At 45.0% G+C, this 17,599-nt stretch overlaps 1 protein-coding gene across 4 annotated transcripts in view; it reads left to right on the forward strand.

Moving 5' to 3' along the window:
- The window catches only part of RBM6 (RNA binding motif protein 6), a 58,253-nt gene that overhangs the window by 5,861 nt on the left and 34,793 nt on the right, over positions 1-17,599 (forward strand). For all 4 annotated transcript variants that reach the window (XR_010082321.1, XM_063411875.1, XM_063411877.1 and 1 more), the window contains exons 3-6: positions 819-2,157; positions 2,916-3,005; positions 4,302-4,371; positions 16,706-16,779. Coding sequence is in view for 3 of the 4 variants with exons in the window: in XM_063411875.1 (XP_063267945.1) it covers positions 819-2,157; positions 2,916-3,005; positions 4,302-4,371; positions 16,706-16,779 (1,573 nt within the window). In the remaining variant the exon portion in view is untranslated. The remainder of the gene's footprint in view (positions 1-818; positions 2,158-2,915; positions 3,006-4,301; positions 4,372-16,705; positions 16,780-17,599) is intronic.

The raw sequence follows: 17,599 nt of genomic DNA on the forward strand, positions 1-17,599 counted from the left end.
TTAAAATGTGCTGATACTGTATTACTCTGTTTTTTAAAAAATGTATTGGAGCCTTGCTTAGATGAATAATCAGATAGTTCCAAAAAAAAAAAAAAAAGAAAAAAAAAAGCCCCATTGGATTTTGAAAAACTGCCTTAGGAGGGAACTTCTTCCTGAGCATTTTTATGGTGATGTTGGGAGAGCTCATAGCCGTAGTCTTGTGAATTCGGTGTAAGACAGTCTGGAGGCACGAGCACAGGAGTATCTTGGATGTTGATTGTTGGCATAGTCCTGTGAGGCACCCTAAGTGTCTGAATTGATGGCTTTCAGAATTTGCTGGTTTGGACTCCAGCACAAGGAGGCATAAATGAGTTTTTGTAGCATGTCAGTAAAGCCTGTTTGGTAACCTCTGCTTTCACGTGCCTCAGGAGGATGTGTTACTTTAGCTGTTTCCAAACTGCCCAGAGAGCTTAAGCTCCTGGGTTCCTCACAGGCGTGTGCTGGTGATGCTAAAGAACCAACACACCAGCTGCTGGCACCTCAGACAGCTGCAGAGCTGTGTGCAGTGCAGGACTATGTGGATTGCTACCATCATTAACCCATTAATATTGCAGGTATTCCCTGTTGAGTGCTTCTGGAAATTGTGCTGAAATGGGAGCACCCAAGTTTACTTTCTCACATCTGTCGTATGCTGCCTCATCTTAAACTGCCAAACATCAATATCTTCTGCGGATCTTAGACTGTTACACAGCTCTATAAAAGTTTAGAGAAGAGTGTGCTGCTGTGTAGATTTCAGACTCTTAAGCACGTTATGAATAATACTGTCTTTATTTCTACAGTGGGAGCCAAGAAGAAAGGTTTGCTCCCGGGTGGAACAGGGAATATCCTCCTTCCCTTGATAGTCTTGGTCAAGAAAGACACTCTGGCAACTTCTCTGGCAGAAAATCACTTCCTTTTGATATCCAGGCACTCTCAGGCCTCCTCAATCCTCAGTTTGCCAACAGAGAGGAACCTTCTTTCAGCTATGGAGCTAGAGATGGACCACGTAGTGACTTCAGAGGTGGGGACGGGCACCATGATTTCAGGGGCAGGGATTTCCCACCATCTGACTTCCAGGGCAGAGACGAGTCTCAGATGGATTTCAGAGGCAGGGAGCCACCCCCTTCTGAGTACAGGGGCAGGGATATGTACTCTGGAGACTTCCGGGAGAGAGAAGGGCCCCCTATGGACTTCAGGGGTGGGGATGTTCCCTCAGGGGACTACAGGAACAGGGACACGTTCCGAATGAACTACAGGGATAGGGAAGCACATAATATGGATTACAGGGGCAGGGAGGAACCTCCATCAGACTTCAGGGGAAGGGGGTCTTATGATTTTGACTTCAGAGGTCGAGATGGGCCTCATTCGGACTTTAGGGCAAGAGACATGTCTGAGTTAGACTACAGGGGCAGAGAACATCCTTATTCAGACTTCAGAAATAGGGATGCACCTGATTTGGACTTCAGGGGTGTGGGCACCTCTGACCTGGACTTGAGAAACAGGAACGCACCATCTTCAGACTTCAGAAACAGGCACAGATCCCGATCTGATCAGGATTTTAGGAGCAGAGACGTGGCTCCTCCCATGGACTTTTCAGATAGGGAAATGCCTCCTGTGGATCAAAGCCTTGTAGATTTTAGGCACAACCAATCTACCGGACCTTTAGCAGAAAGAGAGGGCTCTGGTTTAAGCACCAGCAAAAGAGATGAATCTGCACTTAGTCTAGATAGAAGTCCCTTTGGTAGCCAAAAAGGAGAATTTCAACACTCAGAAGCACCAGCCAGAGAAGAGGAATCCCTGGGACTGGGTCTTGAAGATGACACTTCGCACAATTTCCAAAATAGCCGCGGACCTCTTCCTACTCTTCAGGACCAAGAGGAGCAACCTCAGACCTTTGCTAACAAGCAGCAACAGCAGCAGCTTTCTGGGGGGGAGCAGCAAAGATCCGATTCTGATCTTGGGTTAAAGGGTGAAGGTGACCTGGATTTCCTTGGGAGGCAAGATGCAGACTACCGGAACATGGAATATCGTGATGTGGATCACCGGCTGCCGGGGCATCACATGTTTGATTATGAGCATGGCAAGTCCTTTGCAGAAGGAAAACCCAGCAAAGATTCTAGGCCCTATAAGAACCTTCAGGTAGGTGGTTTTGTTAATTGATGTCTCTCTTAAATGTGTGTTGGCCAAAGAACGGAAGGAGTTGGGAAGGAGTCTTCATCCATATCCCATCACTTCAGTTCTACTCTAATTCACCATCCTTCTCTGAGATCATTCTCTGCTCTAGGTTATTTAATGGGTACCCTTTCTGTCTCAGAAACACTTCCCAAGAGAAGTGCACTTTAGCAAGTGAGAGTTGCTAAATATGTGGAAACAGATTTCATTCAGAAAGAACCCAATTTGAAAATGGCCAGACAGAGGGTGTTGGGGGAAGTAGTTACAGATAAACTTATTTTGTTATTTTCCCCTGGATGTTGCTTATGAGCAACATCAGAGAGAAGCTACTGTCTTGTGTGGGCCTGTGTACAGCTGTTCTCGTACATACTTTATTTTCCTTCAGAGTTATCTTGGAAACCTGAAGGTAGTGGAACTACTGAGTTAATAACTGCTATTGAATTTGAATAATTACTATTGAATTTGAATCTCCCACTGCTGGAAAGCAGAGATACGATCTGCCCATTTTATTTTCCTGGAGCTAGATCTTACTATACAGCTCAGTGAGCATGTGAAGAGTTCCTCCAGAGCTCCCTGAATCTCCAACAGGGGTTAAAGCTTTGAGTCAGGCTGCTTTTCTGGGCCTTTGCCTTTGAATTTTCCCCTGCTTTGTTTGGCTACTGCTTGTGTATCTTGTGAGGCAGCATCTCTCATTTCTAAAACCATCTTGATTGTATGAACTCAAGGACCAAGATTACCGGACCTGCCCCAAGTATGAGAAGCCAAGCAAGCTCATTCGACTAGGAGGAGTGCCTGAAACTGCCACAAAGGATGATGTAAGTGGGATGTTTCTCATCCAGAAACTTCTATTGAGGGTTTCTAAAGTACCACTTTTAAGTCTGGTTAGTGCATATCAGATGGTCTGTCATTTCCCCAGGGGAAAATCCAAATTTAGAAGTCACTGCAATGTTACCTGCTATCCGATTATTCTGGGTTTTTGGGTTCTAGAAGTGATGAGTTTTCCTTTGGTTGCATGTGGGGTGTTGATAGCTAGAAGCCTTGACTCCAGGCTCTGTAACATGCCTTACTTCATCACTGCTTTATATATACCAAATATTGTTACTGCTATTTTGGGCTCAGAAGTCACGTAGTGTCTAAGTGAACTTGTTTGTTCTTAGTTACTTGAAATTGCTTAAATGAGATCTTGAAAAGATGGTGGCTGTTCCTGCTGCTTTTAGTAAAAAACCATAAAATGATCTAGGCTACAAAGTGAAAGTAGCTCCATTTCCTAAAGCTTCTGCTATGAATTAGGACTTCAGTTTTGAGATTTTTTTGTTTATTTGGTGAAAATTCCAGGCATGAGAACCCCTACATATAGCAGGTTTTGCTAGGGTTAGCTGTAGTGATCATCCTCTGAGGCTTGATAAAGGAGAACTCACGGCAGGAACTTTGTCCTTCAGAGGGTGATAAGACTCAAAATAGTTGCCCTTGTACTTTGATTTTCTTAAAGGCAGGACATCTTTGACCTTAAATAAGGATGTGAGTTGAACTGTCTGCCTGAAACCATGCCCTCGTTTTGCAGGGAAGTGGTTTTTTCAAGAAAGTTACATTACAGCAAAACCAATCAGTGACTGGGTTTGAATATTGACGTCTGGTAAAGCCACTAGGAAGATCACACGCCTCTGTGACCACACAGGGTTAAAATCAAAGAAATCCCTGGAAAAGACCTCTTTTCCTTCTGGCCTGGGAACAGGTAACAGGGGTGGCCCCCCAGCCTGGTGCTGCAGCAGTCCCGGCTGCATCGGGCTGGCACTATTCAAACTTAGTCACTGATTGGTTTTGCTATAACTTTCTTGAAAAAAACATTTCCCTGCAAAACCAGCACTAACCAGTGTAATAAACCTTTGGAGAGTTGAACTGTGGTGTAAATGTGCTCATTTCCTCTAACAAAACCCAAAAATACTTTGAAAACTCGGTAACAATTCCCAGGTACTGCTGGAAAGTGTGATAGGTTGTAATGGACTTAAACTAGAAAGAATAGAATCCTTGGAGAGACAGAAGTGAGCACTGGGAAATGCCTTGGGTTTGGAGGTTTGATTCTGGAGGTGAAGTGGATCTCATGTTTCCTGTAGATCCTCAATGCTTTCCGAGGGCCTGATGGGACACCTGTGAAGGACCTGCGACTGAAAGATTACAGCTCAGGTGAGAATGCTTTTCCAGTGCTTCTAGCTTCAAGGTGACCACAGGGTAGTTTTTACACCAATATCCTCTTAGGCACTTTGGTTAAAGTCTTACATGCCCTAATTGCAGGTATTTTTTAATGAAAATGTCCTCTGAGTTTTGTAGTTTGTCCTGTTGTCCTCAAAATTGATGGCTTTGCTCACTGCTGCCTCAGAGGTAAAGCATGTGTCCAACTGCCTGTGGAAAGGTGTAGGAGCAGCAGGAAGAGCACTAAGACTGTTCTAATAGCACTCAAGAGTAAAGCCATGGGACAGCAGGTTAAATCCTCCATAGTTTGTTTTTTTTTTTTTTATGGGACAGCAGGTTAATTCCACCATAGGTTTTTTTTAACTATAACTAAATAATTTTGGATTGTTCTAAGTCCTGTTTCTGAAGTGGTCTTACTGTGAAACACATCCTGCACAAACAGTGTCCTCAGAAAACCTGTTCCATCCTAACATTTCTCCTTCAGTAACCTGAAACTGGTACCCTGCTTAGATATGACGACAGGTTAAAAAAAAGACAAAGTAAGTTTTATAAGCAGATATCCAAATACTGGGTCTGGATGTTCTTCCTCATTCAAAGAATAAAGTTCTGCTGTACTTCTGATCAGTGTGTATAGGATTCTGAAGAAAGAAATATTTTACAAGGCTGCTTTGTGAAAAAGTTGTACTGGAACAATGATGTGCGATGGTAGGAAGGGTGAGTCCTGGGGATTGGTGTGGGTAATACTAGTAGGAAATACCTGGAAACTGGTATTTTATTTTATTTTATTTTTTTAAACCTAGGAGAGTAGAGGCTTCTACATTCATCAGTGCTTTTTCTTACTTTCAGTATTGGTTGTATGTGAAGCAGCTGGAGTTCTTGGTGTCAATACATTATATAAAGGCTTCCAATGTGTTTAGTAACTGGGGAGAGAAACTGGGGCAGTGGGGTATTTCTCAAGTGTATTTTTGTTTCTGGAAGCTGTCAAAGGAGATTTCACAACCTTCTCAGGAACCTTTGAACTAAAGAACATCCCTGTGTCACGTAATCTGGCCCAACAAGCAGGGCTTAAGGGGCACAGTTAGTCCTTCTTGCTTCCTTTCCCTCTTTTCTAAGGGAAATAGTTCAGCATGGCTGTCGTCACCCCCACAGCCCTGACTGCAACACAGTAATTGCAACACACTCCTTTTTTGCCTGTGCTGGTGAGATTTGTCAGTTGTGGGTTTTTTTTTTCCTTCTGAAACGTGTCACTTCAGTAAGAAATCAACTTGAACTGGAAATTTCTTCCTAAGTCTCTTCCTATGTACGTTATTAGGGCTTACTGCCCTCATTAGAGAGCTGCTGTGTCTTCCTTCCCCTCCCCAGTTTCAAAGGCTGCTCAGGATGAGACACAGTGTCTGAAGTTCTGTGCAGAAGCTCCGGTGTCTGCGGGTGGTCACACGTGATGCGAGGGTTGCAGTTTTCTGCTGTCTCTCCAAAAGCTGCATTCTGTTTCAGGCTGTCTCTTCAGCTGCAAAGTTGGCTTTCTAAAAAGTTTTTCTGGCAATTGTGGGGAGGCAAAGAATGAAGTTAAAATTGGCTCATGGTTTATGAGCTGTGTAAAGCTGTTGTTTAACCCTCTCCAGTCAACATCTGTCATGTAAGTGGAGTAGCTTTGTTCAAGGTTACGTGGAGGCTCCAACATCTTTGTTTTGCATTGTGTCCTGAGGCTGCATTTAAACAGCTCTCTGATCCTTCTTGCACAAGATGGATATGTCTAGGGCAATAAAAGCTTCCTGCATTGCAAATACTTCTTTTAAAAATGGGGTAACTAGAAGCTGTAGTAAAATTAATCCAGCTTTTCACATTAGCTCCTCCTAGAGAGGCGTACAGAATTGAATTAATATTAACTTCTGAAAAGCTTTGAAACTAGAGGCCAGTCATGGACTAAACAGTGCTTTTGTGATGGGGTGTGTATGTAAATATCCATAAGAATTAAAAGCGGACCTTTTTGGATTACTGATGTCTTGGGATACACCTGCTGTATCGGCTCGGTGGGACAATGACAGCCTGGCTCAGAGGAGCACGTGCTAAGCCAGTCTGAGTGGGGTTTATATTTTTGAGTGCTGTCCAGAAATGTTAAAAATAACATTTATCATGAGTGTGCATGTTGAGTGTGTTTGAGAGAAGAATGCCTGCAGCTGTGGGGGGAACAATAACAGCCGTAACAAATAACACGCAATTAACTCGAAATAAGCAAGGTTCAGATCAGTTTCTCAAAAAGATAACGCTTATCATAAAGCTTATCTCAGCAGCTTCAGTGTAATGATTCCACTGTATGATCTTTTTCAAGGCTCTTTCTGGTTTGGGGAAAAAGATATGGTTGATTTTTCTTGGAAAAAGCAGCTCAATTTCTTTATAAAGCCCCCTTTTTTTTACATACTCTGTATGTGCGAAGGAAAGTCTATTTTCACTGAAGGCTGTGCTGAGAATGGAACTCTGTTCTTAATATACCTGATATGATTTTGGTATGCGTTCAAGCTGTTGATTCTTTAGATTATTTTGTCTCTGTAGCCCACAAACTGAAATGATGGCTAGATTTTAAGGCAGTGAAAGGAGAGACCTTAAGAAGTGGCATAGTAATTCTATTTAAATCAAAGAGGCAGATATTTACAATGATAAAATGTCAAAGTCAGACTTTATAGTATTACCCTAAAAGACATTAACTTGTAATTTCCGTCAGTTAGATTTTTGAGTTGATGCCTGTACATTCACATTGTAAGTGCCAAATCCATATTTTGGGGGAAGAGGTCTTCTTCCAGTGTGATGTGTCAGCCTTGGCAGAAATAACTATATTATATCTTTCAGCTTGCCTTCTGAAGTGTGTTTGATCATGTCTGTCCAATTAATCTTCGCAAAGAACAAACCTTGAGGTGCCCGTGGAGCCTTCTCAAAGACTGTCAGCTGCTTTGGTGTGCAGTGTGTCCTGGAGCCTTGTGTGGAGGCAGAGCATGGATGTCCCACTGCTCTGCAGATGCTTGTGGTGATGATTGTCAGCAGCTCTCTGGGAAGGGGTTGTGAGCTCCCTTATGCCATCTGAAGGTGCTTGTCTCTGCTTGCTGGGCTCAGGGCTTTCGTGTGGCTTTACACTGTGCTGTCCCCTCTGTGGAGGTGTTAGTGCAGGGTGTGACAACACTGGCTGCCCGTGGTATGGGATCTCTCCTCCTCCTGGTACTGTCCCTGCTCCCACCTTGGTGCTGACTGCCAGGAACTTGAAGCTGATACCTTTTGACCTTTGAGGAGTCTAACATGAACACACGTTGCCCTGGTTTTGATTTTGATCATATTTTAAACTTACCTCCTGCCTGATTTTCATCAGGCTTTATTTCTGCTTCCCTGGCTAATGTCAGACATAAGCCTGAGATCTCATCTTGAGGGTCTAATAAGCACAGAACTCCGGCTGAGTCACACGTGTGCCCTGGAGAAGGAAGCACATGGAGCCAGCTTTATCTTAAAGAGCTGCTTATCTTAAAAGACACGGCAGTGGTGTCCAAAGTAATAAGTGAAAGCACAAGGCACACTCTGAGCCTTCTGTTCAAATTGTTCTCCTGGATGCAGCATGCAGTGGGACAAGCTTGGAACATGTGTTTCCCAACCAGGATTCATGTTAGTGTTGGTACCAGCAGCTGTGAAAGCTGCTCAGGGAAAGTAAGCCTGAGAAATGGCTGGCAGCCCACGATGCTTTTCTAGTTCACTCTGTAAGCCCATCTGGGGAACTGAGAGGAATTTTTACTGGGCTGGGAGAGCCTGGTGGAGAATGGACACTCTCCCTAGTGTGGAGAGCAGCATGGCAGAGAGGAGCTCTGAAGTGGACCTGGGAGGGACCAGGTGAGCTGGATTCTAGTCAGGAGGAGCAGTGAGACCTACCCCAGCCCCTTTACATACTCTAAATTAGTGCAGCACTTCAGGAATTGGGGAATTTGGGGGTTTTAACCCTACTCTGACCCTTCCAAATACTTGCTTTTGAACCCTGGGTGGGTATGTGGGGATGCAGCACCCCTGAGAAGCAAAGCACCCATGTAACAGGAATGCCTGGAGCAGGTAGAAGCTCCCTGAACAGTAATAATGCTTAGGGCCAGAGCAATGTCCATACAGATACAGGTGACTGGTGCTAAAGGACAGACTTCTTCCTCTGGTGGAGGAACACCCAAGAAATGTAGTGTTACCTGAAAACATGAGCTGCTTTATGGCAGCTGCCTGCTCCATTTTGAAAAGCTTTTGTTTTAGCAAGTATTATTGCCACTAAATGTACTTTATTGCTTGCTCAGCCAGCTTCTTGTCCTAGCGTTCATGTTCTGTTTCATTTTTCTAGACCAGCCCCTTATGTGGTGCTTCTATTATCCTTCCCTGTGTTAAACTTGAAATTGCCTCGGCCAAGTCCTACAAGAAACTGGATTATCTTGCTTGTTCTCTCTAAGCTTTGCCGCATTGGTGCCCTGTTAAATATTAATAAGTCCCTTAGATAAATCTTTAAAAGGTGCTGCTTTTTTTTCCCCCCTCCAAGTGCAGTCTATCTTGTATATCACAACAGTGAATCATTGGTTTCAGGAATATATCAGGAAGCCTCTGGAATTCAGAATTGTATTTTTCAGTGTTATATTTTGTTAAAACTCATAATCTAACAGTCCAGAAGTTTCTAGCTCATGATGGAAAAATTGGTACTGATTTTTTTTTTTTTTAGATTGGTGCACCTCTCCTCAGTAGGGATAAGTTCTCCATTTTCCATGGCTGGAGTGCATTCCAAGGCAGTGAGATCACCTTTCCCTAGAGCAGATGTGGCTGTGCATTTGTCAGGCCCATATATAACATATAAGGGAACATATATATAGCTCCCTTGCTCTGGGTGGTGTTTGGGTACTGCTGCCCTTGGAGGCCAGAAATGCAAGCAGGGTGCTGCTCCTGCCACAGGTGCCATCATGCTGCAGTCCCCAGCCTTAGGTAGGACTGCTGCTCCCTCTGGAGGGAGTGTTTCTGGAACTGTGCCAAACAGAAACCTTTTTGTTTCCTTCCTGGAGTGATGCCCTGCCCTTGGGGAAACCCCTGGGAAGGGTGGATTTGTGGTGAGCTGGTGGCTTCCCCATATAGAGGGCTTGACACCAACCCTCTGGAGCTAGATGAGAACTAGGTCCCACAAGGACTTAGATTCTTGGGTTTGGTACAAAGCACACGCTGTGGGATGTCTCTAGCACGTGCTGTGGTGCAGAGGGACATCTGGCCTGTTGTGCTAATTATACAGAGGACAGCTTGGCTCACCATCGAGGCTGATGCACCAGAGGATGAATAATCTCCTGTTGCTGTACTTAGTGCTTTGCACAGTGAAGCTTGTGTGGCCCACTCTGCTGCATCAGCCATGACTCAGGCAAGCAGACCTCAGGCACTTGCTGAGAGCTGAGGTGACCATCCCTGAGCTCAGGAGATGCTGTAGCACATGAGGACTTTCCCCTTGAGGCGTGGTCAGATCCCTCAGTCATCAGCAGAGTTCTGCAGACTGCAGGACTCACCTGCCAGGACTTGTGGAAATATCTTCAGCACTGATCTGTCTGAACCATTTGATTCTAGCTTGTAGCCAGAATAGCCTGCCAAGAACCAAAAAATACACTTAGCTGGAATTAGTCCATGGTCATCAATAGCAGTCCTTGCCAGTTTTCCCAGCTGTGTGGGCAGTAGGCTTTTGACTTGTCTTGCTTGGTTTCAGGGCACTAGTGCATTGTCTCTTGGACACAACAGGTGTTCTTGCTCCTCTTTCCTCATCTGTGTTGTGGTGGCTTGGGAAATAGGAAGTACAAATCTGGTCTAAGTCAGTATTTATGATAGTGATCAACTTTGGTTCAGGGTTATAAGGCCTATTCTGAAAAGGCAACAAACATACCCATTCATAAAACATGCTCACAGCTTTTTTGACACGCAGAATCCATTTTTACAAAGGTGCTTATTCCTTTTGCATCTCTGGAGCAAAACTTCAAGGCTTTGCACAGTGTACTGACATTACCTTGATTACCTTGTGCTGATATATGACAAGTCATATATCCTGGAGAGCTCACATTAGCAGCACTTAAAGTTCCTGGGTGGAACACCTTCTCAGGTATGCAGCTCACAGTCCTCTCTGATGGAGTTTGAGAGCCCCAACCTTCCTCAGATTCCAGATTTCTGTACAAATATAATGCAATACTTTGTCTTTAATAAAACTACAGTGTGTACAATATTAGCACTGGGGGTTTTTCTCTCCTCTCCTTTGTGCTGGTGTATAAACGATCCTCCTTGGGCCAAGAAGGGCTGAGAGGCATTTGGGACTCTCTGACTGTAGTAGTTCCTGTAGTTTATGGAGCTGCTGGTGTCTGCACAGAGGGGATCTCTCCTTTGTGTGTCTTGTTCTCCAGGATGGAGGGAGGAGGATGGACTGTGGTGCTCTGTCTTTCAGAATACAGCTCTGTTTCATTTCCTGTGGTTTCATTGTTGTTTTTTGTCATGAATGAGTGTAAGAGTGTACTTCTTTACACAGAGGGACAGCAGGAAGTGACAGGCCTTTTCCCAGCAGCAGGTGTGGCTCGTAAATGCTCAGCCTTTGAAAGAGATTGGGGATATGACTTGTTGCAGATTGTCCTGTTTATTCTAGTACAGCTCTTCAGCTTTAGTGGCTCTGAAGACCAATTTATCTGTGCAGTGAAGAGATATGACAAATTTATGGATGCTCAGAATCCACCAGCTGGTATTGAGAGAGCTCATGATTTTGGCTTCTGTGGTAGCCTAGATAGATTGCTGCCGTCCCTGCCGTGCTGTGGGGGTGCCCTCCAGCTTTTCAGACTGGTTGGACAGATTTATTTCCTCTGCCTGCCACTACTCTGGTGTCCATCCTTGCTGCAAAGGCAGTGCCCTGCTGCACAAGTACAGCCATTCCTGCATGTCCAGGAGCTCCTGTTTTCTTGGAAGCATTGAGTGTATGATGCCTCCTAATAGTAGACCAGTGTAATAGCACAGGGATCCAGAGAAAGCCCTGTGTTCTCCAGTATTGTTCACTCTGGTATGGATGACCTACATTAGCACCTTTCCTTGGAGGAAACAGGTGAATCTTGTGCATGGGGTCATGGGCACATTGCCAAAATCTCCTATCATGAGGTAGATCTTCCTTTCAACCACAGAATGGCAAATTCTCTGAGAACAGGGTGCAGAGGCCCTGTCTGCATTACCTGAGCTCCCCAAAGGTCCGTGTGTGAGACTGCAGATTCCTTCAGGATGTAGAATTCCTTCATAGTCACTCTATACTTTATGCTGTAGCTGCGTTTGGAGCAGTAGAACTTTCTTCTCTGGCATGGGTGAAACACTCTGAAGCATTTCCTCAGCTGCATTCAGCTCTGCCAAGCTGTCTCTGGAGGTAGCAAGCAGCAAGAATCTCCTGCTTCAGCTGCTGGTCATGGCTCTGCTTTAATGTGCCGTCTCTGAGTCCTAGAAGTCCCCAGAACTGCAAATGCTTTTCTTCTGTGGTAGTTCTGTCTTATCCTAGGGCAAAAAACAGGTGAAGTTTTGTTGGGATGGTGGGGAAGCTCTCTGCCTATGGACACTGCATTGCATCCACCTGCCCTGAGGCTGCTTGGCCCCAGCTGGCAGATGCAGGGACCTTCACCATGCTAGCAGGTGGCCCAGCTGCCCAGGTTAGTGTAGTGTCCTTAGGTGAGCTGTTACATGGAGTTACTCTAATGGGAGACCATCCTTTTCCTGTCCCAGAGGAGAAGGAGCATCTCTGTGGTGCACCAGAGCAGCCAGGGGTTTGTCACAGTTGTTTTTGCAGAGGCAGGTGATGACTGCCCATCAGTGTGAGGTGACCTCATGCCTTAAGCTTGCTGGGGTTGTGCAGGAGCACGACTGACTGCACACTCATACCTAGAATCGAGAAGCTGGATTGCCTCTCGGATTGGATGTCTTTGTCATGTTGCCATCCTGCCTTCTTTCCAAAACTAATTTTGCTTTGGCACAGACAGGGCTGCTGTCACTACAGGATCTTTTCGTCTGGTCTTCTAAAACTCCAGAGATTTCTTTTTTTTATGTCTTCACACTGCTTGCAGCCCCTATGAGAACAACATTATGGTTTTCCTTTATTTAGATCTTTGATATAACAAACTATGGTGAAGTAACACATTACTATGTGTCAGTTGTTCAGTAGAAACTGTGTCTGTATAGAGACAAGACTTATTTTAAATCTCAAGTCTTTGATCTCTATATCTGAAGCCAAAGAACAGTAATTTTAGGGCAGGCTTTCAGGATTTTTAGCCAAACTATTGCATGCTAGCAGGGATGCTCCATTTGCTGTCAAAATTCACTTTACTGAAACACGTCTGTTTCAGAGGCAGAATGTTCCTTATTCCAGTGCTCGCAGAGCAGCTTCCCGGAGCTCTAAATGTGTCCTTACTTCCAAGTATTAAGCGTTTGTGCCATTTTCAGTGCAGAAGACAACCGAGCATGCTTTGGGAGCATCCATAAAGGATTGTGTATACATAGAAGCACTTAAGGGAAAGCAGAAGTCCTCTGCAATCTATGTGCACGCTCTCCTTGCATTCTGATTTCATCCATCACACACAGCCTGTGGTACTGTAGACTTGCACAGCTGAGAGGAAGTAGCTAAATAAGGTACAAGAGTCCTTAACACAGTTGACCTAAAACCTGGGGGGAGATGAGGACATGCATGTTTTATGGCTGTGCTAGGGCCAAAATCTGGGCAAGTTCAAGTGTTCCTGTTGGAAAGATCATTTGGATATTGTAGCTGTGCTGCGGCATGCTCGGAGGTTGTGTGGGGGAAATACCACACGAGGATTTCTTTCCTTTTTGACAGTGTTGATCATATATATTTCTGCAAATCATTACTCCATTCTAATTTCTTGTGGATCCTGAAACTGTAGTATGGTACTAATCAATACGTGAAGAAATCAGGATTTATATCTTCATGTGAAACCTTGCATGTGAAGTTAGGCCTCTTAGTCAAAAACCCCACAGTGTTCTTCAGCAGTGGTTTTGCTTTGCTGGTTTGATTGCTTTGGTTTACTGCTATGACCTGAAGAATACCAGAGGGTGTCCAAGACATCTCACTCACAGGGGAGCACTGCTTACCCTGGGATGCCTGTGGAACCCGTTCCTGACATTAGGTGCCTGGCCCTATTCCTCTGTCAAATTCCCATGCCCTGCTTCTGGTAAGAGCACCTAATTGTTGGCATTCTGACAGGCAATCTGTGTGAAGGCTTCAGAAACAAAAATATCTGAGCTCAGGAGCTGCTACACAGAGCTGGACCAGCCCTGTGGAGGAGGCAGGGAAGAGGCACAACGTTTGGTGGCAGGAGCCTCTGTAGTTGCTCCCCCTTAAGAACTAGCCTTGAGCCACTTGGTTTTGTTTCAAGTGTTGTTCTCTGGATAATGTGATTGTTGCAGATGGTAGAAAAACCAGCAGCCATTGCATTTTGAAGGTGTGGTGCCACTGTTCCACAGGCTTCCATTTCAGTCTCCTCCCTGCCGTGGTCTAAAATGGAAGGATGCTCTGGAGGAGCTGGGGGCAGGGGGGCAGAGCAGGGGTGGCATGCCGCCCAAGGCTGATGTTACTCCGTAGTTCTCACATCCTGAGTGTGCTTGTCAGATCCATGCAAAGCTCTGGATCTGGGGGAGGGGAAAAGTGTCAAGCCCCCACACATCTTCAGCAGTGGTTTTCAGCAAGTGGCTCCAGGCTGCTCTCTTCTTGCATCACTACTTCGGTGCTGTCTGTGCAAGGACAGCTTGTAGTGAATTCCAGAACGCCGTGTCCCTCTGCGAGTCGACCACGAGAGCTGAATGTCTGGCCTGGAGCTGCATTTTGGCAGGATATGGGGCCCATGGTTATTGTTTCTGTGCATGTTATTGGTGCTATGCTTATGAGTTCGGTGGGGGAGAGCAGAGGTGGGGAAAGTACAGAAGGAGAAATGTGCTGGGCTTCCTCTGGACTGTTTCCATGTAATGCTTGGAATGATCCTGTGGCGTACATTCCTCCGAGCGTCTGAGCTTTTGTATCTCTGTATAACATTCAGCCTTACACTCTCAGTTGTGTCATGCTGGATTAAATCCATGTCTAAACTGCTCATTCCCTTCATGAGGACTGGGATGTAAGTGTCCTCTTACTGCAGAGCAAACAGAATGAAAACTTCTGCAATCATGCTTTGTCTCTCATGAGGTCTCCTACACATGGGAGTAAGATAGTGCTCTGATCTGGCCTTGCTGATTACAACAGCTTTCAAAAATCCTCTCTGAAGGGGAATCAGGAGCCTTATGGGCTGACAAATGTCATTCATACAGCCCTTTTCTAAACAGAAGGGAAAGAAGTGACTTGAGAGTTCTGGATTTGCGTAACGTTTTAAAAGTACCACGTGAGGCTGCACACTGTGCATGGAGTAGCAGAGGTGTCTGCCCGGAATGCAGAGCAGTCTCCCAGCAAGGGGCAGCACTGCTTCTGGAGAGCAGCTGCTTTCTGCAGAGACAAGAACTCCTTCATTTTCAAAATGTGATCCGCCGTGGCTGTACTGCATAGCAGAATGGATGCTGTGGGAACAGCTGGGTCAATTTGGTTCTGTCAGTCCTGCCAGCTGAACCTCTAGTTCTGCAACCTCTAGTTGCAGGTGCCCACTTGATGGCAGAGTGTCAAGTGGCTTTAGCTGCCTTCCACCACAGATGTTGTGCTGCTGGACTGCATCTTCCACTGAGCTGAACAGCACACAGATTGATAAATTTCTGTTTAGCATAATTATATTGACTGAAATAATATGGGAAAGGGGGATGAAATTCCTCTGTGAGGTGGAAGAGGTGCTAGATTCAAACTGGAGTCTTATTATTAAAGGCAAAGATGCAAAGTCAGGATTGTGTTGTTTGAACAGCATGCAAAGAGCTTCCAGAATCAAAAAAAAAAAAAAAAAAAAAGAAGATTAAAAAATCAGTAGCATTTGATGATGAAATAGTTTTGTGTGGTCCTGTCTTTGATGTGGTAAAATACAAAGATGGTAAAGTGAGATTGAAGGAAAAACTCGAGAGTGCAGCTGATGTTCTTAGGCATAAGCTTGAGGGAGATACAGGCTCTTTTCCAGAAGGCTGGAATGCCTTGCCTAAGAGAAGCATGCATGGAGTTGCCTTTTCATGGAAAGTGAGGGGCTGAAGCATTAGGAACCAGATACGTACCTGGGTTGAACATACTGGAGTTGAGATGTGCATCTTTAGTAGGAGGGAAGATGAACTCTTCACCAGCACAGCTGGGTGCCTGAAATGGCACAAATCACATGCAGATCAGCCTTCCTCTCGCTCCAAACCAGCCAAAAGAGCAGCAGGAGGAGGGAACCAAGCCCTCTTACTGCTTATGCCTACACAGGATCATCTCTGCCCATGATAATCTGGAAAGTATTGCTTTGGAGTGTGGTGGCCTTGGCATGTGAAGGGTGAGGCTGTGACTTAAGGTTGTTCTCAGCGCTCCAGTTCTTGGAGACAGTTTCAATATCAGGGATGGATCTTGAGTTGATTTTAGATTCTGTAGGGTTCAACCCTGCACTTCACTTTGGGACATAATATTTCAGTGCAGGTGACTGGAGTACACAGTTAAATCAGTGGGTCTTTTCTGCAGTGACTGAGATGACAGCTTTCCAGGGAGTGAGAAGAGTAAAGGCTTTAGAGTTTCTTGAATCTAAACTTTAAGCTCCTACACCCTCTTGTTATGTGTGCAGTGACATCTATACCAAAATGAGAAAGTTGGAGTTCTCATTCCTTCTCAGGCTACACTTTTTCATAATGCAAGGGACAGGACTTCAAAAAGTAAGCAGGTGTTGAAAGAAAAATAGCAAAGGCAAAGGAATTGTGTTAGTTCTTTCTGAAATATTGCCCAATTAAAATGCTGGCTATTTGTGTAAAATACATCTGCAGCAAGGTACTTGGAAATGATTTATCAACACTTACTTTGGAGACTGCTGCCTCCAAGGTAGCACAAAATGTGAAACTGGCAATGAAAAGTCACTATGACTTGGAAAAAACAAACAGCAAAGCAATCTTTTCTTGCCCTAAGAAAAGGTGTGTCTGTCACTGGGTTATGTAAGGGAAAGTGAGAACACTACTATTAACGTTCGTGGTAAACTGCACAGTTAATCATCATCCAGTTAGTCTCTGGTTTCCTTCTTTTTCATTCTGAGGTAGAGGGGTGGTGGTTAGAGGGCTTGTCATTGGAGGGAAAGTGAAATTGATTATTTAATGTGGCTTTCTTTATGACAAGGCACTAACATGACTCCCGTCTGTATTTAAATGCTGTCCCCAGGTTACGACTATGGCTATGTCTGCGTGGAGTTTTCACTCTTGGAAGAGGCCATCGGATGCATGGAAGCCAACCAGGTTGCTTTACAATTCGGTCAATGCTGCTAGAAGATTTTTAATTTTTTTTTTTTGGTGGGGTGGTGGAAAGCCAATGAGGTTTTTGTGAAGGAAGATCTATTCTTGTATAATACACAACACCGCGGTTTAAATGTTGTTGTTACCAGAATCTTGTATCAGGCTTAGAAATGCCAGCGGGAAGGAGCTGCTGGACACCAGGCGGTCTGCCCTCCTCCCTGGTGTGTGTCAGCACACTGGCTGCAGTCAGAGGCTGGTGCTGACAGACTCCTACTGCAGGTTTTGACCCTGCTGTTTTTGTACTCGCTGAAATGCAGTCGGGAAGAGCTGTGCTGGCAGTAAATTCTTCCCCTGCTCATGTTGGTGCACACACACATGCACATGTGACTGTAGGTGCATACCCTCGTGTGTAGCTCTGAGTCAGCTGTGGCTTGAGTGTTCCACTTTGCCATGTGCCTTATGTGTGGGAGAGATGTTTAATTGTGCATCTCCCTCATATCTATCCTGTCCTTTGGCAACCTGGAGCTGCAGACACAAGGACTACCCTTACATGCAGTTGAGCCTGGTAAACCTGAACACTTCCAGCCCTTAAAGGGACAAAATGACTGAAGTCCTCAGCAACTATTCAAGAGGGGCTTTTACTCTGACCTGGTATTTGAAGCTAGAGCTGTTGTCCCCCATATAAGAGCAAGATGCATAAAATTTGTTAGAAAAAACATGAATTCCCATCTCCCTTGTGCCCTCCTTGTGCCTTGGAACTGCAAATGATAGATCCCTCAACACAGCCAACTTCTGATCCCCTGTCCTTCACCATATCCCTTAA

The sequence above is a fragment of the Prinia subflava genome, chromosome 14 (assembly GCF_021018805.1).
Source record: "Prinia subflava isolate CZ2003 ecotype Zambia chromosome 14, Cam_Psub_1.2, whole genome shotgun sequence".
In the NCBI taxonomy this organism is placed as follows: Eukaryota; Metazoa; Chordata; class Aves; order Passeriformes; family Cisticolidae; genus Prinia; species Prinia subflava.